The sequence below is a fragment of the Vicia villosa genome, linkage group LG3 (assembly GCF_029867415.1).
Source record: "Vicia villosa cultivar HV-30 ecotype Madison, WI linkage group LG3, Vvil1.0, whole genome shotgun sequence".
NCBI classification, from domain to species: domain Eukaryota; kingdom Viridiplantae; phylum Streptophyta; class Magnoliopsida; order Fabales; family Fabaceae; genus Vicia; species Vicia villosa.
In genome coordinates, this window is record NC_081182.1 from 217,927,635 (window position 1) to 217,952,990 (window position 25,356).

The 25,356-nt window shown below is 38.0% G+C and overlaps 1 protein-coding gene and 1 pseudogene across 1 annotated transcript; one reads left to right on the plus strand and one right to left on the minus strand.

The window, feature by feature from the left end:
- Positions 1-609: 609 nt before the first annotated feature.
- LOC131657415 (probable carboxylesterase 15) lies at positions 610-1,656 on the plus strand (annotated as a pseudogene).
- Positions 1,657-7,713: 6,057 nt separating this feature from the next.
- On the minus strand, positions 7,714-9,041 carry LOC131657416 (probable carboxylesterase 15). Its single transcript, XM_058926827.1, has one exon. The coding sequence runs from the start codon at positions 8,888-8,890 to the stop codon at positions 7,871-7,873; it is 1,020 nt and encodes a 339-aa protein (XP_058782810.1). The 5' UTR covers positions 8,891-9,041; the 3' UTR covers positions 7,714-7,870.
- Between the last annotated feature and the right edge of the window lie 16,315 nt (positions 9,042-25,356).

The following is a 25,356-nucleotide window of genomic DNA, read 5'->3' on the forward strand; positions in this document are numbered from 1 at the left end:
ACTAATTTAGATTTAGACATAAGTTATACTATTAGTCTTAGATTATATCATAACAACAATGTGTAATTATGAAAAATAAAGAAATATAGACATATACATTAATAATTATTAGTTACCAATTTTTCAATTTTTAAGACTAATATTTGATGTATATACGACTAATCTTTTAGACTACATGTATAGGTGTGGTTATCTTTTTCTCAAACATTAATGTCATGCATATATCTACCTCAAAGACGTTCCCAAAACCCCCTTTGCATTTCTACCTCGTGCTGCTAAAATACATCTAACTCAACCATCTATATTAATCTTAATCCATCGAAAAATCTACTTTCTCCTTAAGACTATAATAATTTTAGGAGCTTTAGGGAACTTTTTCAATATTTTAGACTAATCTTTGGGGTTTGGTTATCCTTTTTCAAACATTATGCATCTCTTACTTTCACATTGAAAATTCTAGAAGCTTCATGTGTTGATAAGTCCTTTGGTGTATTTTTCATATTTTCCACGCAACCACTTTAGAACAAACTAACCGCAACCACTCTGATCTCCATTATATAAGAATGAAGATCATTGAATGAACCACACACACCATTAAGAATCAAAGTTTACATTTCTAACTAAACCCTATACCATGGTCCAAGAGAAGAAGCTAGTGGATAGAGTTTCCGGTTGGCTTAGAATCTACGACGATGGCTCGGTGGACCGGACATGGACCGGACCACCCGAGGTCAACTTCATGATCGAACCGGTTGCTCCCCATGAAGAATTCATCGACGGAGTTGCAACACGGGACGTGACCATAAGCGCTACCACCAACGATAACTTCATCCACCACGCTCGGTAGGTACCTACCGGAGAAAACACCAAAGGATAATGAGAAGTTGCCCATACTCCTACACTATCATGGAGGTGGTTTTTGTATTAGTGAACCGGATTGGTTCTTGTACTACCATGTTTACACTAAGATCGTTAAGTCTACTCGGTCTATATGTGTCTCCCCGTTCCTCAGACAAGCCCCAGAGCATCGTCTTCCCGCAGCTATTGATGACGGGTTTACAACGCTCCGGTGGCTTCAATCTGTGGCCAAGGGAGACGTACGTGATTCGTGGCTTGAGAAACACGGCAACTTTGACAAAGTGTTTCTCATAGGAGATAGCTGCGGAGGAAATATAGTCCATGAAGTATCACTTAGGGCTAGTTCAGCTGACCTGAGACCAGTTCGACTCGCAGGTGCAATTTCCATTCATCCGGGATATGTCCGGTCGGAGCGAAGCCGATCCGAAAATGAAATGCCACAATCACCATTGCTAACATTAGACATGGTGGACAAGTTCTTGAGTTTGTCATTACCAAATGGGAGCAACAAGGACCATCCGATCACATGTCCGATGGGCGAGGCGGCGGCGCCTCTTACCGGCTTCAAACTGCCGCCATTTCTTCTCTGCATAGCGGAGAAAGACTTGTTGAGGGATACACAAATGGAGTATTATGAAGCCATGAAGAAGGCCAAGAAAGAAGTGGACCTGTTTGTGAGCAAGGAGATGACACACTGTTTCTATCTCAACAAGATTGCTGTGGATATGGACCATGCTGTGAATGCTGAAATGAATGCACTTATTGGTAGGGTTAAGGACTTTATTGAGAAGCATTAAATTTAGGGTTGGTTTCTTATGAATGTGTTTTGACCTTTTTTTTTTATTTTAGTAATAATAAGAATCTAATTCCAATTTGGATGCTATATTGGACTTCACTTTTTAAATTATATTGACTTATGAAATACTTAACTCATTAGTTGACAATCAAACAGGTCCTCGAGAATACTAAAAAAAAAAAAAATTAAGTAATATATTTAAAAATTTGGTGAATTCTTATCTACCAATCATAAAAAATTAGAAATAATTATTCTTTGACTTTAAATATTCAACATCTATCTTTTTCACTCTTTATACTCCATATCATCTTCTCTCTTCCACCTAATAATTCAACACTCTTTTAACTTTTACTCACTACAATAATTTTTGTTTAATAAAATTTAACACCCTACCCCACCACTTTTATTTCATATTTTTATTTTCTGTTATGTTTTTGTGATTATATATTAATAACAATTGTTGATTGAAATTAAATTAAAATAATTTAGAGTTAAATTTTTTTAATTTAATAATTTAATAATTTATTTTATTTTTCTAATTTTATAATCTTAATTAATTTTTTATTTGCAAGTAATAAATACGAGATATAGGGATAGTCATTAAACACACAACACACAACACACCTAAAATAATACACATAACTTAATTAGTACAATAGACTCAACTCACAACCAAGAATTTATTGGAGGCTAAATAAAAAAAATAGAGAGAAAATATAGATTTTTTTCCTTTGTCCAAATTAAATGAACCAATGCTCTATTTATAGACAAAAAAAATGATAAATTTTGGTGAAAAATAAAAATAAATAAAAAAATGATTTTCTATAAAATTATTGACCCTAAATAATTAAGGTAGGATAAAAATATAAACAATTACAACAAATAATAAAATTTTATAAAGTATTATAAATGATTCCGCTCATTTCTCTTTCAATATGTTGAACACCAATTAATCCATGTCACTTCACACCATTACAAACATTTAACTAATGAAAAGTAGATTGAACAACTATTGCAAGTGGTCTTATATGCACAGAAAAGTTGCTTCATTTTATTCCATGATTAGCTGTTTTACCCAATGTTTTAAAAACCGGACCGGACATCAAATCGGTGAGGGTACTAGGCCACTGGTTTATTGGTCGAATCACTGGGTCACTGGTCGAACCGCATGACTAAACCGGATTAAACCGGATAACTCGGTTGAATAGACCGGTCGTTCTAACAAAATTATATAGGAAATATAACTAGTACTTGTATTTTTTTGGAAATATCATATTATAAAAAATTTCACAAATTCATAATCTAAATGTACATAATTATAAAATATAAACAAAAGTTTAATCGCAACATAATTTAATTGAATAATTTATAACAAAATAATTCCATTGTCTACTAAATTTAATTTCAATAAAAGAAAATTTGTTTCAATGTTGGGATGTCCTTCTTCAATACCAAAATCATCTGTAACAAAATCAACCGCATCTACAATCATTTTTTTTTAATTTTTTTTAATTTTTTTTTAATTTTGTTAATTTTAATTTTTAATTAAAATAGTCAAAATAACATTGTTTTAATTTTTTAAAATAAAAAAATAAAACAAAAATGAAAAAATGCATTTAAACCACCGGTTCACAAAAACCACCGGTTTTCCCGGTTTTAACGGTTTACACCGGTTTTGACCGGTTCACACCGGTTCAATGACATTCCCGATTCATCTATTGAACCAGACCGGTTACCTGTCCGGTTCCCAGTTCGACCGGTCCGACCGGCCGGTCCGGTCCGGTTTTTAAAACACTGGTTTTACCTACTTCAACTTTAACAACTCATTATAAATTCATAAGCATTCTCATATATCATATATTTTGTTGTGCCTCCACTACAAAAACAACATCTTAATGGTGTGTTTGAAACAAGAGAGAGAGAAGTATCAAAGAGAGAATTGCAAAGAAAAAACTTACTTCTGTTGATTGTTAGTGCAAGGAAATGTTCAAGAGAGAAAGAATATAGAAGGGTCCCACCATATTTTGTTTTCTTTTCATTATTAAAAAGAAAGAGAAGAGACATGTCTATTTTTGTTGGGTTGTTTCTTTTTGTAGTGACTTCTCTTGATTTGATTTTATTACTATTGATTTATTGTGATTTTGTTATTCCCAGGTTCACATTTAATTATTGTGTTTTTTTTACATGTTACCTGGTTGATTTCCTTATAAAACCAAGTTAATTTTGTGAATTAAATTACTTTAAATAATTAAAATTCTTATGAAATTAATTAAATATTATTTTTTAAATTAAAATACATATTTAAATAAATAAATATTGATAAGGAAATATATTTTCTAATAACATAAAATTTTGTAGCATTAATGAAATTGAAAGAATCAAACCAAAACTTTTAGTTTAGTTGTTAAACATATGATAATTTATCAACTATAACAAAAATATTGATGTGTGGCACAAAATACAAAGACAACCAACTAAGTGGTATGAAGAAATAAAATAATTTGTCAAATATAGTAAGAAAATCTACAACAAATTAGAGGAAGATAAAAGATGAGTATACAAAGAATTTGTTTATCCAATTTAATCAAGTGAGTCTACTTTAGAGAGAAAATAGCTTTTTAATTCGCTATATCCATGTGTTCGAAAGGAACAATGTCTCAAGTTTCTAATAACAAACTCTAATTTTTAGAAAATTTCTTTAGCCACCTCCCTATGGGGTTCACCCCCAGCGAAAATCCCAAAATACCTCTGCTTCGGAAATGAACTTCCGAAGCGCTTTTTTTTTAAAAAAAATTCCATAATTCGGAAGTGCATCTCCGAAAACACCTCATGGGGGGTGTCTTCGGAGATGAACTTCCGAAAACACCTCATGGAGGGTGAATTCGGAAGTTCATTTCCGAATTATGCAGAAACTGTGTTTTTTTTTTATGTTTTATCTAAAACAGTCTCGCATTTTAATTAAACGTAAACGCCAAATAAAATAAGCAATAGATAAACTGAAAATACTAATATGATAAATAAAAAAAATACTAATCCGATGAAAATAATATATACAAACCGAAACAAATAAAAATAGTGTGCTAAAGATACAATCCGAAAACAAAAAATAAATAAACCCGACCACTACTGGGTGTGCCTAACCCTCTCACCCTGGGCCCTCCTCTGCCGCCTGTACCCCGCCGCACGGCCCGCATCAGTGACGATCATCTCCATCACGGCGACTGCATCTGGACCGCTCTGTTGAACGACACCTCGATCCAACGCGTCCCGCCCAAGCATCTCTATCCGCTGGCAGATCGGCGGGAGATCAATGGCGTGGTCATCCTCGGCCTGCTGGTTCTCCAGGATCTCCTCATGTGCTGGCCTAGGAGCGCCGGGAACGTCGGGTATCAGCAGAGGATGGGACACCCGGTAGAACCGTGTGACGTACCCCTCCTCACTGTGCCAGTCCTGTGTGACCCGAGTGAGACGGTACTCCTGCGGTACCACATGATGCTGCCGCCAGTCCTCCCATATGGCAGTGAGCTGCACTCGGGTCACTGTGTCGGGAGCTGCCTCAAAGGGTGACTTGGGTATTCGCTGCACGAATCCGAACTGACGCATGCACCGCTCAGGGAGATACCGGACCATGATGCCGGTCCCGCATGCCAACCAGCCTGAATATAGAGCAATGCCGTCAAAGGGGACAATCTGAGCGTAGTCGACGAACGGCCTCCAGGTGACGTCGTCGTGCATCGTGCGGTCCAAGTACAGACGGTATGGTCCCACCGCATCGTTCCCCCTCTGGAGAGCGTATCTGGCGGCCCTGGGCATGGCGTCCACGTACGCAGGATCGATGTGAAAGCCGTGGATGCGGGAGAAGTAGGAGATGATCCAGCTCTGAAACAGAAACACGATAATGTATTAAAAATAAATACGAAACATAAATAAATAAATAAATACGATAATGTATTAAAATAAAACGTACCGTAAGCAGTGTGCAGGATCCGACCAACTGCCTCGTCCTCCAGTTGGAGGCCTCATTCAGCTTCTGGTAGAGATATGCCAGAGTAGCTGCCCCTCAGTTCCACTGGTGAAAGGTATCCAGGTCCATGAAGTAGTGGAGGTAGGTCACGTCGACGTACCTGGCACTCTTATCCACAAAGCATGCAGCGCCTACCACATGCATGTACCAGCACCGGAGAGCGCAGCCGCGGTAATACTCTGTGAATAGCTCGTCACCCTCACCCTCAGCCTCGGCAGCCGCGTCCAGGTGGTGCTCAAAATAAGTGCTCAGTGTGGTGAACCGGACATGAGGCCCAGATGTCGTGACGCACTCAAAGTGAGCAACCTCGTGCTCCATGCCCAAATAGAGCGCCATCCACTCAATGGCCTCGACCCTCTGGATCCGGGAGTGGTGCAACAGTGGCCCCCTAATAGGCAGGTGGAGAAGACACTGCACGTCGTGCAAGGTGATCGTCATCTCCCCAACAGGCAGGTGGAAAGAGGACGTCTCCTTGTGCCAGCGCTCCACAAATGCCCCCTGCATGCCGGTGCTGATGGTGGTGTAACCCGTCATGCATAGCCCGCAAAGCCCTGAACCTCGCACATGGTCGTTAAACCACTCAGCTGTTGGTTTAAACAGACTAAATATCTTCCGAGCGTGGTTCACCATTTTCAACGGCTCTCGCTCCTGTTGAAAAAAAAAACAAATAAACGACATATATTAAATAAGCGACAAATAAACGGTTAAACTATAAAAAATGGTGACAATTAAACGGTTAAATTAAAAAAAAATACCTCTCCCTCCCAGATCCGCCGAGCGACGTGATCGTGGTAGTGAATCAGCACAGAGGTGTCAAAGGGCCATCCCGGATAGCCGTCCTCCTGCTCATCCTCCTCCCCGGCTGGAGGGTCAACTTCTGGTACCCCCTCTGGCTCGTGGTAAGTCACTGCCGCCACCTCCTCCTCCTCTTCCTCCTCCTCTCGCTAGCGGGAAGAAGATGCCCGAGTCAGCCGACTCCTAGATCCTGAAGTAGATGTACCCTCTCCCACGTCCACGGGAACTCGCACACGGCGTCCCCGGCCTTGCCCCCGTCCCTGGGTCGACGCCAGCTGCGCCGCCGCCCGCTTGCGTCTAGCCGACGCAGTCTGGGACTCTCTCCCTTGTCTGATGCGTGCTGGTTGGTTGCCTGACATGTTCCTGTAAACAATCGAAATCGATTAATATGCGAGGCAAATGAAAAAACAAAAAAAATGAACTTCTGGTACAGTTCGGAAGTTTATTTCCGAAAACTGTGATGGAGGTGTTTTCGGAAATGAACTTCTGAAACACCCCTGCGCAGACCTTCAATACAACCTCCAATGGCAGACCAAAAAACCTAAACCAAAACTACTTTTATGCCTACTAAACATCCTAATATCAGTACTAACCTATCTTAATGTGATTTTTTCAGTTTCTAAACACCCTATTAGAGTTTATTCAAATAGATCTAAAACTTGAAAAAACAATGATAAACTTACCAATTAGTGTTTGATGATGAGTTTGGTTGAGTTTGGAAGAAGAGTTTGGCTACTTCACACTTGCTTTTGCAGATTTTTTGCAGAGAGTTTGAGTTTGGAAGTGTTTGATGATGATTAGGGTAAATGATTAGAAGGAGGGGGGCTGTTTTGCTTAATCTGCAAAACGCGCATTATTTCGGAAGTTTATTTCCGAAATGCTGTTTTCGGAAATGAACTTCCGAAATAAGACAATTTTTTCAAAAAAAATGCGCTTTCGGAGATGCATCTCCGAAAACACCTTTTTCTTGCATTTCGGAAATGCATTTCCGGAGTTAGGGGTAGTTTGAGTTTTTCACCAGAGGTGACCAAGAAGACATGGGGGTTGATAAAGAAATTTTCAATTTTTATCCATGTTTTTCAATCTCTCCAACTCTATATATAAATCACAAAAATCCAAAGAGTTTAGAAGTGTTTTTAGATCCCCTTAAATATTAAAGTAACACTTACTATTTTATATTCTCAAGGAATGTTTGATTTTCAACTAATGACCTAATTAAATATTTCATAAGTCACTACAATTAAAAAAGTGAAGTACAATATTGAATCCAAAGTGCCATTACATATTTATTACAAAAACACAAAAGTTCACAGCACATTCATACGAAAACATAACAAACTACCAACACAATAACACCACATAAGAAACCAACACTAAAAAAGAAATATTTTCAAAATTTAATGCTTCTCAATAAAGTCCTTAACCCTACCAATAAGTGCACTCATTTCAGCACTGACAGTGTGGTCCATTTCCACGGCAATCTTGTTGAGATAGAAACTATGTGTCATCTCCTTGCTCACAAAAAGCTCCACTTCTTTGTTGGCCTTCTTCATGGCTTCATAATACTCCATTTGTGTGTCCCTCAACAAGTCTTTCTCCGCTATGCAGAGAAGAAATGGCGGCAGTTTGAAGCTGCTAAGAGGCGGCGCCGCCTCGCCCATCGGACATGTGATGGGATGGTCCTTGGTGCTTCCATTTGGTAATGATAAACTCAAGAATTTGTCCAGCATGTCTAGTGTTAGAAATGGCGATTGTGGCATTTCATTTTCGGATCGGCTTCGCTCCGACCGAGCATATCCAGGATGGATGGGAATTCCTCCTGCGAGTCGAACTGGCCTCAGGTCAGTTGAACTTGCTCTAACGGACACTTCATGGACTAAATTACCTCCGGAGCTATCTCCTATGAGAAAAACTTTGTTGAAATCGCCGTGTTTCTCAAGCCACGGGTCACGTGTGTCTCCCTTGGCCACAGACTGAAGCCACCGGAGCGTTGTCAACCCGTCTTCAATAGCAGCGGGTAGACGATGCTCTGGGGCTCGTCTGAGGAACGGGGAGACACAAATAGACCGAGTAGACTTAACAAACCGAGTGTAAACCTCATAGTACATGAACCAATCCGGTTCACTAATGCAAAAACCACCTCCTTGAAAATGGAGGAGTATGGGTAGTTTCTCATTATCCTTTGGTGTTATCTCCGGTAGGTATAACCGAGCGCGGTGGATGAAGTTATCGTTGTTGGTAGTGTTTATGGTCACATCCCGCGTTGCAACTCCGTCGATGAATTCTTCATGGGGAGCAACCGGTTTGACCATGAAATTGACCTCGGGTGGTCCGGTCCATGTCCGGTCTACCGAGCCGTCGTCGTAGATTCTAAGCCAACCGGAGACCTCATCCACTACCTTCTTCTCTTGGACCATGATATATTGCTTAGTTAGAAATGTAGTTGAAATGTGAAGGAATTTGGATTCTTAATTGTGTGAGTTGTGATTCATTGCATGAGCTTTGTTTCTTATATAGTGGATAAGAGTGGTTGCGGGAGTAGTTAGCTTTAGAAGGTGTGTGGAAAATATGGAAAATAGACCAAAGAATTTAACATGAAATTTCTATAGAATTTCCAATGTGAAAAAGTATGTGATCATGTGATGAAATAAAGTTTGAAAAAGCATAGCCACACACCACACCTGTCGTCTAAAAGATTAGTCGTAGATGCACTAATAATATAATAACCAATCAAACGTATAATGATTTGACACTATAATGTCAAACAAAACAAAAAACTATTTTTAATTTAAAGTAGGAAAAATATGATGGATTTGTAGGTAGATTATATCTTAATCAAAAGATGTAGTTATTATTAGTTAAAGTAGGGGTGGCAAAACGGGCGGTGATCTGCCGGATCGGACCGCGTACTTGTTAAAAAATGGCGGATTTTGTTGAAATTTTGGATCAGCCGTCTATCAGAGTCGTCCTGCCAAAATCCGCCGTCCGCCTAAACTCGACCCTTCAAAGTCCGTTGTCCACTAAAGCTCGCCTCACCTATTCTTTAAGCTTGTTTTTCCTTAAGTCGGTTTTTTCAGTTAATTATAGTTATTCAAATTCTTGATGGTTTTATTTTATATATTTATTTATAAGTATATGTAATATTTTTTTAGGTAAAATTTATTTAAAAGATACTTTATAAAAATGTTCTAAAAAATAATTGAAAATTTTAATTGAAAGATAAAAAAATATTATTAATCTATTAAAAAATAGGCGGGCAAGTCCGCCGCCCGCCAACCCGCCACCTTAGCGGGGTAGACATGAATTTGATACCCATTTTACTTGGCGTACTTGTCCTTCCCGCTCATTTTTTTTGACGGGTATAAGCCGCTAAGTAAAATATTTTAATATATTTTTGTTGTTATTTAGTTTTCTTAAATATATATTTTCAAATATTTTACGACTATGCTTGAAATATTTTGTTAGATATATCTATTAGTAGATGTTATACCAATAATTGTATAGTTAATTTTTCACTAGCCATATGTGAGTATTTGATAAGTCCACTAGCATGATAGTCCAAAGTTTGGAAAATTTATGAAAGAAAGAAAAAGAGAGTTGTGGAGGATACGATGCAGGAACCAATTTTAACTGATATGTGAAGGTTGCTGGACACACAACCACAGTGCGAGACCTACTTTGAGGTTCAACATGTTTCTGAAGGTGTGCGTATTCAACTCACCCAACTTAGTATGGAAGGTCAAACCATCCATTAGTTTAAACTTTGGAGGGATTCAATAGAGTGTTTGGCATGGGAAAACCTCAGAGAGTTTTTGATCGTTCATTTCGGCGTCAGTCGTTGCAGAGGCGGATCCAGACAATACATGTTGATGAGGCTAAATATAAAAAACAATTATAAATTAAATATATTAAAAATTATTATTTAAAGTAATATATTTATAATAAAAATTGTTTATCGAATATGAGGGAATAGCAAAAATATTAAAGTGAAAGAGAAACTTGAAAGGTGATGACAGTGTTTCAAAAATCGAACTCGACCGACCAGTCGAATTGGGATTAAGAAAAGTCATCGATTTGATTGTTGAATTAGATAAGCTATTAAACTAGTGAGAGCCGACCAAACCAATCAAAACTAGTAAAAAAAACTGACTAACCGGCGATTTTGGAAAATCGACGGATAAAATCAACAACTAGACTATAAAATTAAAATATAAGTAGAGTTTGGTCATAACTTATTTGGAACAACTTATTCTCCTTAAAATTAAATTTATTAGATGTTGCACTTATTTTATTATTTAGTTTATGTTCCAATTAGATTTTGTTCAAAAATTATTTTGATTTGTATTTTGTATTATTTTGTTGTATGTGATGATTGTGTTTAGAATTTGAATTTAAAAAATGAATTTGTAAAGTTATGATATTTTGAAATTTTAAAATTTGTTAGGTGTTGTGATTTTTCTTTAGATCGAGTTATCTGATTTGATTGATTTAATAACTATATAGTTTTTTTATAAATACCGATTTATTTAACTGAATTATTCAATTTAATCATGAGGATCAACCACTAATCTAGTAATTGGATCAATAAATCAGTGTTTCGTCCTCATATATTTGATAACCGGTTTAATTTTTAAAACATTAAAAAGAGAGAAAAATAATATATATATATATATATATATATATATATATATATATATATATATATATATATATATATGGGTGTACATGTGTCGATTTGGATTAAGTTTGACCAAACCCAAGACCCAGCCCATATTGGACACTCCGGTTTGGGTGATGTAAATTAACCACCTGTTACATCAATGGGTCGGTTTGGACAAATCCACTAATTTTTGGATTGGGTTGGGTTGGATAGTGGGTTGTCCAAATAATTTTTTTCTTATTAACATTAGAGGACTAAATGATGAATCATCATTTTTTTCATATAAGTTATTCAAAATTTGTATGTTCTTAAAAAAAATTAGATAATCTATTTTTATTATCATAAATGATAATATCAACTAATAAAAATTATCATAAAATACTAGCAACAAATTAAAGTTGCATTGCATAAAATTGTATTAACATTAAAATTACCAAAAAGTGAAACATTCAAAATTAGCTAATGTCATGGTTCACTAAAATAATAAATGTTTAGAGACTAGAATTACAATTTCTAGGTTAATATTCATCAAAATTATTAAAATTGTATTAAAAAATATTTGATTAGTGGGTCAATGGGTCTTTTGGGTTTGGGTTGGGTTTTACCCGAAACCCAATTTTTTTAATTGGTTTTTTAGTTTTGAAACTCATATCCACCGAATTACCCAATCCATCAAACGTGCGATTTTAAGCAATTCATCAACGAATAATGCTCAAAACAAATATGAGAAAACCATCGATTTGGTTGATATTTAGTCATTGTTAGATAGGAAATGGAATAAGCTTTCCAACGCTTCCCCGACCATGCGCAAATCAAAGTTACGATTCTCAAGTTATGGCAAAAATACATAGCTGATTTTCTGGGGTAGCGTGCTAAGCGAGGTAGGCGGGCTATGTAACACCCCAATTCTACCCAAAGCATTTAGGCAAGAAAATATCAGAGTATTAAAATTTCATACAACACAATTAGGATGTTACACTAAGTAACCAAACAAACACCTAGAAAACAAACGGACATCAGCGATGCCAAAAGCGTACAACACCTGCCAATAAAATGATACATAACACACGGAAGATATGAACATATATATATATATATATATATATATATATATATATATATATACGTATAGCTCTCACTATCAAAGAGGAGTTTTCCAAAATAAAGTGTTTACAATACACAATGGCACGTTATCACATATACATGTTCAAAAGAGTCATATACAAATAAATAACAACAGACTCCCGACTACCCAGTGTTACATATCAGAGCGACCGACAAGACCAACTGGAGAACTACCTCTTCCAAAAGACTCCCAAAGCGGCTAATCTGCAGGATGCCACTCAAGCATCAAATCAGCAGAAGGGTGAGAATATAATTCATAATGAAAAGCATGACAAATATAGTAATGCCAACAAGTATCATCAAGAATCATACAACAAGGTAATCCACTCATTTAACCACAATCGATATATAAGTAATACTACACATGAATGATAACATAAATTATAAAGACAGACAATGATGAATGAGACTCGACTATGCATATGCATGTGGTACCAAATCCGGAGTAAAACTCCTCCTTGTCATTATGACAAATACACCTTGCCGAGCATTATGCTGGGACTTTATTCCACTCAGGAAGCCCGCAGGCTGTCGTCATCGAGCATGTAGCTCCCACTGATGACCTCTTGCCACTCAGGCTAATATACCGTTACCGAGCATTAAGCTCCTATTGGTAACCATGCCCGCAGGCCATCTGTTAACAGCATTCCGCCATTAACGTATTGAAATATTATGATGCGCAAATATATGACTCTATTACATGACAACAACATCATCAACAATATAACACGATCATACACTCACGTTACATCGTTTATATTCTATCCAAAAGGATACATCACCAATTAATAACATCGTTATCAATTACATCACACCATAATTACCACACAGGCATTAATAAGCACACAGCACACATTCACCGTCAAAACATACTGGCCACATCGGCATAGATGAACGTATAACACACTTATACACATCAAGTTAATATTGGCCATCGGCCCACAACTTCATCAATACATCAACAACAAGTTGTAATAACAACAATTCAACAATGATAATACATCATTCTCATAACAACAATTACTTGCCATAAGGCCACACATCATGTTAACAACAAACAACCAAACATCGTCACATATCAAGAATGAACATTCATTAATACATAACACATACGAACATGATTTCATGTTAATCCTCACATCAACAACAATTGCAACCAAGCACTATGATTATTTACCAATCATATCGCGCATATAAATAATTATGTGTTTTCATCAACAACACCTCATAACCAATTAATAACAAGCTAACCAAGCCTATACTACCATATAGAACATCCAACTAGCTTCCTAACGCTTCGAATGGCGTATAAAACGGAGTTACGGATCAAAAGTTACAAGGTTTCAAAGTTTGGATAATTGAACATACTACACAATTCATCACTTGATCCTAATAAAAATGATAGGAGACTACATCCTATGAATAATTTAATTAGATAATAGTATAGTTCATTGCGTTAGCTTTCCAACGCTTCGAACGGCGACAAAATCGGAGTTACGGTTCAGGAGTTACGAAGTTTCGAAGTTTTGGAAAAATAAAATATGTTGTTGGCCGCTCAGCGGGCCGCTTAGGCCGCTAAGCGGAAATTCCAGAAACGGACCAACGAAAACTCCGCTCAGCGAACCTGAGGCCGCTTAGCGGACCTGAGAAAAACCAGAAAAAACCCAGCACGAACAGAACTGTCTCAAGCCCCTTATACCCACCAAAACCACTCCAAAACATCATTATAACTCCAATACAACACATACATACCATATAAACAACATAACATCCAACTTTCATGGTTGATTCATTAATTTTTCTCAAAACCTAACTTTTTCTCCAACTTCAATCAAGCCATAGAAATGGAAAACAAACATAATCAATCACCATAACACAACAAGGATATGATTCTATACAAAATACCAACCAAAACATATTTGAATCTTGCTATATCATGAACACATCACAATTTCTTACAAAACAAGAAAAATGGAAGATATGGAAAGGATGAAGAAGATGAACAAGAACAAAAACACGAACAAGACTATAAGAATCATACATCCAAGATAAATTAGATTCACCCCCTTACCTTTGTTTGATTCTTCATCTTCTCCAAAATCCCCTTCTTCACTTTCTCTCCATCTTTGCTCTTCTTCTTTCTCTCTTCCTTTCTTTCTCTTCTTTTTCTTTCCACCCTTTTTCCTTTCTCACAAATATCTCTTTCTTATAAAGAAAACTACCCCATGGAAATGACCAAAATGCCCCTACGCTCAAATACCGTTCAAACGCCCCCAAAACGCGGAATATTACCTTAATGATATTTCTAGTACCAAAAATATAAAAACCTTCAATTAAATATTAGTCCGTCATCCCGAACTAATACCGACTGAAACGACTCCAAAAACGGTAAAATTCCAATAAACGTCACAAACGTCCAAATTAAGCATATACTTATTTTTCCGGGCGTTACAAGCTAAGCGCGGTCTGCGAGTTTTTTAAAGTGTATAAATAGAATTCTAAACATATTTTTAGGTTTATGCTTTGGGGTATTTGTTCCCAAAGTTATCACCTTCATTTTTCTTAGGTTATAGAGCTTAGAAAACAACATTTGGAGGTTTTAATAGGATGATCCGGAGTCGAAGCTTCTTTGCTCGTGATTGACACCGTGAGAGATTTGGTTTTCTTTTCCATTCTTCTCTTTGTAAGCTTCATTTGTTGGAGTTTTTTTGTAAGTATATCTTGTTTGTATGTATATTTATTGTTCATGGTATTGTATAAAATCTCTTTTACAAATCAATGTTGATGTTTATCCTTGTTTTTGCTTTGTGCTTGGATTTGAGTTGCTTTAGAGGTAAAATCCTCAAATCTTGTTCTTGGATGAATATTTTCTAGGTTCTAGACTCTAGAGATAGATTTAGGCTTAGTATTTTCTTTGGGTATCGACTCTTAATGCCTCTATGTTGGTTGAGTTGCACGAGACATCGCCGACAAGAGCAAAACGATTAGTTTCTCACGTTGCGTTAGACATAACCTTTGTGTGTATGGTACGTGATGATGTTGACGAATGAATTAGGTTGAGTACAACTGAGTGATGAGTTTAAGTATTTAACGGGTATGTGAAATTCAATTCTGGGAGTTCTCTCCTTTCTGAAGAATGAAATTCCTTTTATGTTCATATGTTTAATTTCCACATTTACCGTTTTAAACTCATTCAAACCCAAACTCAAGAACTCGAGACTTGTCGAATGACAATTAGATAATCACTAATTCTTGTGGAGACGATAAAACTCGGAATACTTCAAATCTTTTGCTTTTCACTTTACCGCTTCAACAAGGAACTCAAGAAACTCAAACAATTTGGTTCCATTGAAGATTACATTTCTGAATTCGAGCTCTACTTGTCATATTGTGGTCGGTTTCCATATATGCAATTTTCGGGATATTTTGTTGGGATATTATGCCACAATATTTGCTCTCGTGTTCACACGTTCTAGCCAAGAAACTGTTACCAAGCTATGCAACTTGCATGTGATGTTGAGGCAGAGTTTACGAATCAGAATAATTCAAGTCAAAATTGTGGGTCACGAGTCAAATTTGGATACAATGCTTTTGGGCCTCGTTTACCTTAGACCTGGGCTGCTCGCGAAGGTGACCTATACGAGCCATCAAGTTCAGTAAAATCGGAGTCAACCGGGACTTTTGGTCAAACCCGTTTTCAACCCTCGAGTTCATCTTTTTCAAACTCGTTTTTAGACGATGACAACTTATCTAGAGGAGGATGAATAGATCCCCAAGTTAAAACTTTTGTTTAAAAATTATTTTTGAAACGTGCAAAAACTATGTCAGGTGGAAGTGTAATCCTAGATCAAACAAAGTCGTATAATCTGAACTAATTATTGGAAACTCGGATATGCCTAATATACTTGTGTTCGGAATTTTTTTTATTTTAGATCCTTTTTTTTTGCCCTAGCCTCTAAAAAGTCGTGACCGGCCTTAAAAAATAAGAAGTTAAATCACTTCACCATTTACAATCTCCTGTACTTTATGGACTATGTATGGGTATATTTGAAAATGTCCTGAATAGGGCGAGGCAGAGGCAAAAGATATGGCATATCGCCTATCGTGCCTTCTGCTTGCCCGTTTCTTAGTTCGAATATCCATTTTATGGATGAAATACCCTTTCTTTAAATATGTTGCATGTGTCCTCCATAATTAGAGAATGTAGAGAAAGTGAAGTCTTGGCATTCTTGGAGGTTCTACCATTCCATGACCAGTACGAGTCGAAAACTCTAAATCTAACAACACCGCGAAAAAAGAAAGAAAAAAAAGACACAAATGGGAGAAAGTTTTGGACAGTTCCAAAGACATTGTACAAAAGAAAATGATTCCATTCTTTAAGGAGAGAGAAATTGTTCTTCTATAAAAAAGAAATTCATTAGTGATCCAAAGATGAATTATTCATCATAGTTTGGCCTAGTGGGAGGGTGTATGGGTCTCAAAGGTATGCTCCCTTTGAGATTCTGAATTTGAAGGAGTCTATGATCAATTTTCAGAGGCTACGTGTTTACGGTGATTTCCAGTAAACAACCACTAGTCCTCCAAACTATAATAAATATGATTTGGTTACTCGCAGGATCGACTAGATTGATCCTAGGACATGGTCAAACGAAAGGTTTATTGGTGTGATTTGGTTCATACCTGTTTGTTTTGATTTCGAGAAATTTATGTTCAAATGACTAATCATTCGAGATAACGCTGGTTATATGAGTTAGTGTAACTTCGACACATAAATCGTAATAAGAAAACATGTAAATTGCGAGAATGTAAATTGCAAGAAAATTAACATGCAAGAATGTAAGTCGCAAGAATATAAATTGCAGGAAAGTAATGTGCATGAAATTAAATGACTTCGAAAGTAAAAGTTTAAACAAGGAAAGTAAAGAAATCGAAAAGATATTTGATAAAAGTAAATACACATGTATTCAAATTGGTGGTGTCATACGTACATTTCTCAGCGAACTCTTTCTCTTAACACTTGATACTTGAGCAATATGTGAGTGATTTGTACAAAATGAACACACGAAATCCTATCATTAAGACTCCTATTTATACTAAATTTGACCCTAACGGTCATACAATAATCTAATGCCACGTTATCCACGAGAACTTTGGGGATGCCATCTGTCTATGTGCAGTTACATAAACCGTTTCGCAATTCAAATCTTCCCGCTCAAGTCCTTTTCGACATGTGGCCATATAGTTATATTCGAAAATATTACGGAAATACATTAAGCTTCAGTACTTTATGTAATTTTCCGCGAAATGTCTAAGTCTTGGCAAAGATATCTTCCGTGTTAGCTTCGATACTTCTCTCCTTCGTTTCAACTTAGACATCTTCTTGAAGCATGGCCATCAGTAGCCATTTTTTAAATCTTTGAAGATGGTCATCAGTAACCATCATTCTTCGAACTTAAAACCTTCGAAGATCAACTTCTTAAACGAAATCTCCAGCTAACAAATTGCCTTCAATAAATGCCTGTTTCGACAAATGAGAGAAATGGGCGTTTCTTGCCATAATGGGATTTCGTTTTGCTTTCTTAGAGTCCCGAGACTAATAATTGACGTCATAATCAATTATGACTCTATTTCCAAAACATCTTGTCGCTTTCAAAAACGTCTTCTCAACAGTTACATTCCCACGTCTTGACCTTACTTTATGATCATTACTCCTATATCCTAGGAATAGAGCTGGTGACTATTCGACCGCCGTTGGATTAAATCAATACTTGCCGCGTGTCCTTTAGTCTTTACCCAAAAGATTTAAAAGGGTTTCCGTCAAACCTTTAAATACTTAGTCTTTTCCTCTCTTTTTCCTTTTCAGTTCTATTCCTTCAAACTCTTTTCAGAAAAGACCGTACTTAGTTGCCTTCAAACTTCTTCCTCAAATCAAACATCTTTCAATGGCGTCTTCTTCAAATGCTCTCCAACCAGTTCTGAAGCTTCAGAAACCTATGCAAATGGGGAACCAAGAATACATACCAAATCCGAATACTGCGGAGGAACGCGCCATTTACGCTTCTCAGGTAATCATCCCTTTTGAACTTTCTGGAAAAACTTATGCTTTCATGGGCCCGTTACCAGGAGAAAATAGTTCACCAAATAAATTCTTTCCTGCGTATTATAAGACTAGGCCTCTGGTTAGCAAGATTAAAATAGACGATGAAGGTAATCCAATCTTAGAGGATTCTAACCCTGCAGAAGGGGCTTCGACTGCGCCTCCCGTAGCCTTAGAGAAAATTAGGTTAGATTATGTAACCAATTTTGTGAAGGTTTTTAGGTCAATCCCTTTAGCAAAAGATCCCGAACTGTACTATTCTTGGTTAGCCAAAGTGGAGAAACAGAAGGCTTCTTTCTGGCAAGAGTTAGGGATTTATGACCTAATTCAATTGTCCAAGACTGGTTTAGAGTATAACCAAACTATGTTAGTAGAGTCAGTCCATTTCTGGGACTCTTCTCACAATACCTTTCACCTTCCATGTGGAATGATTACTCCAACCCTTTTCGACGTAGCTGCCATCACAGGGCTTTGACCGACTGGCGAAACCTTTGATCCTAATGTCTTGGATGTTGATACTATCAATTTCAACAAAGCGACAGTCACTTATACTGCTTTCATCCAGCAATATCATGATCAGGCAAATGCTGCAGTCTCTGACGTAGAACATATTGCTTTCCTGGCATTATGGCTTTCGAGGTGTGTTTTCTGCTCCAGGTCCATACAAGTAGCGAAAAGATATCTTTGCATGGCTAATCAGTTACATGATGGCAAGAAACTGAACCTGAGCCAATTGATTCTAGGATTTCTTTACGAAAACCTTGGTGAAGCTGTAGACCTTGTAAAGACTTACACAACAGGATCTCTCCTTTTTGCTGGCCCCTTCTGGTTATTACAATTGTGGCTTAATGCCACCTTCGAAGCTCACCTCCCATTCCGGGGCGTCGTCAACGAAGAAGTTCCAGAAATCAAAAATCGAGCTGTCGAAGGGACTAGATTGGCCTTGTTAACCCCGAAAGAAGAAACTGGGAAACTTCGTGAACATTTCTTAGCATATGTAATGATGTTTGCTAAACGTTACCAGTTCAGTTCTTCAATGGCTCCATTTGTACGAAGAGCTGTAGGTCCTGAATGGTTTACTCGAGAGTTTCCTGCAACATCTCCGGATCACCAAGCTGAGTCTTTGGCTATTTGGGAAGCTTTTCTTACCCCGAGGTTATTCTATCACCGCCTTCGACCTTCCAAAGGTCAATGTATCCTCATTTGCTATCAGCCAAATCTTGTGTCGAGACAGTTTGGGTTGGTCCAAGTGAAGCCCAAGTGTCTGTATGACAAAAGGAACCACATGTGCTTTCGTACTTTATACCTAACTGAAGATGAATGTGATACGAAGATAGCCAGATATACTGATGTTTTCACCCTTTCTCCTATCTCTTTCGTTCCTGCTTTCTATTCCACTCCAGATTTTCAACAATGGTGGTCAGATTATTATACCACACAAATCTATGATGTCGAAGGCCTTACTCGAGAACTAACTGAAGCTTTTACTGCTGTGCAGGATAAATTCCACAAAGGTACCTCAACTCACATTAAAGAAATCCAAGCTTTTCAAAAGTTCTTTGAAACTATTTACAGGCCTGATGATCTTAGTCGGACCGTTCGCGAAGCTGCTGTTATTTTACTTGAAAAGTTTTCTGCAAAACTGGATAAGTTGAAATTGCCCCCGTCTGTTCGACCAGAACTACGTTATGAAGTGGCATTTAAACTTAATCCTCCAAAATTCCCTCCACTACCAAGTGCTGATTTTGGTGTGGCTTTAAGTCCTCCTTTCCCAGACTGGTTCGTGTGTGGGAATGCTCTCAAAATTCTTCAAGAGAGTACCAAAAAACGCGCTGAACGAGTGGTCCCGACTAAGCATACCCTAGATACTTTCAAAGGGCATCTTCATATAGATCTTGAACACGTTCGTGTCTTGACTCCAATACCCGAAGGTTTGGGTCTAGTTAATCTTTAGACTGGCTCTTCTTTCTCTTATCGAGATAATAATTCAAATCTTTGTTACAGCTGTTGCTCGAAAGAGAAAGGTTAAAGCAACTCCTACGCAGAAAGATTCTGAGGCCTCGAAGAGCAATAAGCCAAGTGGGAGCGATTCTATTACGACTGACGCGAAACCCACGGTACACACACATTTCATATTCCAACTTGCATGTCTTACGAATAGCGCTTATTTTTCTCCTTTTCACTTTTCAGAGTTCGAAGCCTCCAATGCCTTCGAAGCGAAAAGTTCTTCCAACTACTACTCCAGACGTTGCTTCGGATGAGGAAGACAAGTCTCCTCCTCGTATCAGGCAAGGGCATAAAAAGAGACAAAAGGTCACCACACCTGTGGGCAAAGGGAAAGGACCTGGGTCTTCGAAGATCACTTCTTCGAGTGATAAGGTGTCTTCTGAAGAATCGCCTTTAAAAGCCACTAGTAATGCTCTCGTGATGGAAAGCCACAATTCAAGTCCAGCCACTAATACAGCTAAGGTATCTAGGCTTTACAACATAATCATTTCTATAAATTTTATTTCGAATGATTAAGTTAACGTCACCTTATGATTGCAGGATGATACTGGAACAGCTACTTCTAATTTCAACTCCTTCAACGCTGCCATTGACCTTGGTAATCTTCAAGGTGAGCAAAGAAGTCTTTTGCTTATGTCGAATGATTCTCTTGCAACTCTTACACCACAATTAACCATATTTGTTCATTTTTGCAGATGTCCCTCAACACACCTCTCATATACTTTCATCAGTCCTCGAAGACGCTCCTCCTCTTGCCACTATCAATACTGTATCCTCTGTTGAAGGAAGCCATTCGACTGATAATTCTCCTTCTACTCGCAAAGACGCAAACATGGGTGAGGAGGTCCAATTCTCAGGCGAAGATAATGCAGCTGTACCATCGACTGGGAGTGAGGACACCGTATCTGATCAAGGTGTCGTGGAAGAAACCTCCAAGTTGATCGAAACTGACCTCTGTGGAAATTCAAATTTCGAAACTGTAGCTATTCCTGAAACTACTCCAATGCCTGCCCCAGCCATACCTACTCCTTCAGAATTAGAGCAACTTAGGCAAACTGATCCTCTCAGCTTTCTTAAAACCATGATGAACATTGATAGTACTTCAGCTCTTGCGTCCGAAGCTTCTCCAACTGTTCAGACCAAGTCTGGAGACAAAGAGGACACCCCCGGCCTCCTTCATCAAATAAAGGAGAATTTCTTCGAAACGAACCTCGTCGAAATCTTAAGTAAGGACTCCACGAGATGTCATGGCTTGAAGCAACTCTTGAAGAAAGTGGATTTACTTCTGGTTTCGAAAGAGGTCTCAGATGTGATTGTACTTCTGGGCTCTTTAATTGACCAGCTTCAGTCTAACATTCTTTGACAGAACAATGTTAATGAGCAGCTTGCTGCAAAAATGGCTTCTCATAGTTCTTCATGGAAAGCTGCCACTGAGGCAACCAACAAGGGTGACGCTCTTAGGTTAGAACGTTTGAAGAACCAAGAAGAATATGATAAGTGTGAGAAAAATATACAATCTTGGAAGCAAGAGATTAAGAAACTCGAAGAGAAGATACAGGAAGCTGAATCTCGCCAAGCAACCATTCGACAAACCAATGATCAAGAAATAGCTGAAGTAGCGCGACTAGGTATCCAACACTTCGAAGCTGCGCAGAAGTTGGTGCCAGAGATCGAAGAGTTAAAGAAGCAACGAGCATTGCTTGAGCTTCGTATGTCTTTGTGGGAGGCTCAGTATTCGAAGATCAAAGATAGCCTTCCTAGGGATTTCAGTTAATTTTCTTCAAACTTTGTATTACTTTTTGTGGCGTAAATCCCTTTGTTTTGTAATCGCTCATTTTCAGAATATATGTATGCAAAACTCGTCTTTTTATGTGTTCACATTTTGCTCTGAGATGACCAATGGTAATGTTTAGCAATACTTTAAAATATTATCAATATATTTATTTTTACGCCATAGTAACCTTAATGAATGCCTCACGTGGCTCGATTGCCCTTCGCAGCCCTAGACTTGACGTTTCTCCTCCCCTTAACCGTAATTATCATTATTTGCTGACGTCATTTCCTCTCAAACATCTCTTTAAGACGTGCGTGCATCAGTTTTATGATTACGTTCCAACTTCCAAGGGCGGGAAACGGCGGTGACCATAACTTCTCTCTGGAAACACCAAACGCAGTCTAATCAATCATTAAAACTGAAACGTTTCCTTATCGCTCCTTTTGACTATATAAAGGGTTAGTGTCCCATTCTTTTCTTCACGCTTTTTCCAAACCTTCACTTCAGAACTCTTTTCTTCCCTCTCGTGCTCTTTTCAACCACAATCTTTTTCAACCTTTAGCATGGCACTCAACAGCAACCTAACCTATGCTAACATTAGAACTCTTATTAAAAAAGAGTTCAAACCTTGCCCAGAAGAATTCAGCAGGCATTACATCAGCCTTCGTGCTCTTTTCCACAACCAGGGGATGGGATTTTACCCAACAATTTTAGAAGGGAATGTTTATCCCAATATGCTTGCTGACTTCTGGATGTTTGCGTACCTACGCATTGATCCTGAAGGAAGAACTACTATAGTTTCTGAAATTCGAGGGGCTGAAGTTTCTATCACGCCCTCCACCATCTCTGACTTGTTGCACTGCAGCAACACTGGAGCAACCTTTGATGATAACAGCTTCACCATGACCACTTCTGTCTTACTGAAGGGTCTCATGGAGAATGATCCATATAGCGCCAAAGTCATCAGGATTTGGCATCAACTTCTAGTGGGTAACTTTTGCGAGGGGTGAAGATCAACTTTCCTTTGTTGATCTTCAAACGACTCGTGGAGACTGTCGCTTTAACTTCCTCTCGAGAGGGTTCAGTAAGTTGCCTTCCTTTTGGGAGGTTTTTATCCTACTTGTTCCTCAAGAGAGGTGTAGTGCGAAGGATGCGAGATTTGGGGCGCATGAACATGTTCGAAGCAGAGGGTCTTCGTATGCTGTCTTTGGAAGACTTAGAACAAAGGGTCAACTAAAGGGTAGATCCTTTTTAGGTTTTTTACTGCTTCGCTTTTTGTAATCTTTGCTGCTCCATATGGACCAAAGTCGCTTGTACCTCCTTTTTTAAAATTAATGAAGATCTTCTGCAGTATTTTTATTTATACATGTTTTCTGGTCACGAAACCATTTTGGTGCAAATCTAACCATTTTGGCTTACGTAGTACTACTTAGATGTCTACGTTTTTGCAATTTTTACTTCAATCATGCTTGGTTTGTATCTCTTTAGATACTTCCCATTCACTCTTAAGATCCTACGATCTTCTGCTAATTCCTCTATCTCGTAAGCATTATTTGAGAATACTTTCAAGATTCGAAAGGGACCTTCCCAGTGTGGGGACCATTTCCCCAAAGCTTGGTTCTTTCGATCTATAGGTAAAATAACTTTCCAAACTAGGTCATTATTAATAAACGTTTTACCTTTCACCTTTTTATTGTATGCTCTGGACACCCTTTCTTTCTGTCTCTTTATCATCTCCAAAGCTCGAAGTCTGTCTTCGTCCAAGTTAACTAATTCATTCATCATCAGTTCCCAGTACATGTTAGAGGGAATTTCTGCTTGTCTTTGTATCCGGACTGATTGCAAGTATATTTCAACTGGGAGTACCGCATCATGTCCGAATGTCAGTTGAAAAGGTGTAGTGTTCGTAGCTTCTTTTGGAGATGTTCGACAAGCCCAAAGTGCTTGGTCCAAAGTTCTGTGCCAACTTTTAGGTTTTTTCCCTACATGCTTCTTTATGAGACCAATTATTATTTTGTTCGCTGCTTCGACTTGTCCATTTGCCTGAGCATAGTAAGGTGTAGAAGTAAACAACTTGAAGCCTATCTCTTTGGCGAAATCTTGCATTTTTCGCCCAGTAAACACTGATCCTTGATCTGTAGTTATACTTTCTGGGATCCCAAATCTGTATATAATATGTTTTTGAATGAACTCGATCACAGCTTCTTGATCAATATTCGCGAGTGGTATAGCTTCGACCCATTTTGTAAAATAGTCGATTCCCACTAAAATATACCTTTGACCTCTAGATGACTTGGGGTGAATTTCTCCAATTAGGTCCAACGCCCATCCTCTAAAGGGCCAAGGCTTTATTATTGAACTTAGTTCATTTGCGGGAGCATGTTGAATACCTGCATGTTCTTGACATTCTTGACACCCTTTGGCAAATTCTATGCAGTCTTTTAACATGGAAGGCCAATACATTCCGTATCGAAATAGAAGCCATTTCATTTTGTGCCCCGCTTGGTGGGCACCACATGCTCCGCTATGCACGTTCGAGAGAGCTAAGTAAGCTTCCGCTTCACCCAAACATTTTAGCAATACTCCTTCAGGACTCTTTTTGAACAACTCATTTCCCATCAGAAAGTATGATAAGGCTCAATATTTTACCTTTCTATCCGTGTCTGACGAAGGGTCCTTCAAATAATTCACAATTGGACTTCTCCAGTCTGTGTCTGCCAACGAGTCTATGTTCAAAACTTCGAATTCTTCTTTGTTAGCAAACCCTATTTGTGAGTTTTCTAGATCACTTGGAGAAAGTTTCGTAGCCATTGCTCTGCCTCTTACTTGGATCAATTCCTCGAATTTGCTTTTCGATACCCTGTACCCTGAGGCTAGTTGTGCCAAATCGTTTGCTTCCTGATTATGCAATCTTGGGACATGGTTCAGATCCATATATTCGAATTTTTTAAGCAACCTATTTGCTATGACAAAGTACATGATCAAATTTTCTTTGATGCACTTGTACTCTTTCGTTAGTTGTTTAATCACCAATTCGGAGTCTCCTTTAATTTCGACTCTGGTTGCCCCCAATTCTAACAAAGCTTCAAGTCCGGCTATCAATGCTGCGTACTCAGCTTCATTATTGGAACATAGGGGGCCTTCGATTTTATACTTGAGCTTTGTTGGAATTCCTTCAGGAGAAATTAGCAATAATCCAACGCCAGTTCCTTCTTTGTGA

Coding starts and splice junctions, on each gene's coding strand:
- LOC131657416 (XM_058926827.1), bottom strand. CDS start 8,890: ATGGTCCAAGAGAAGAAGGTAGTGGATGAGGTCTCCGGTTGGCTTAGA.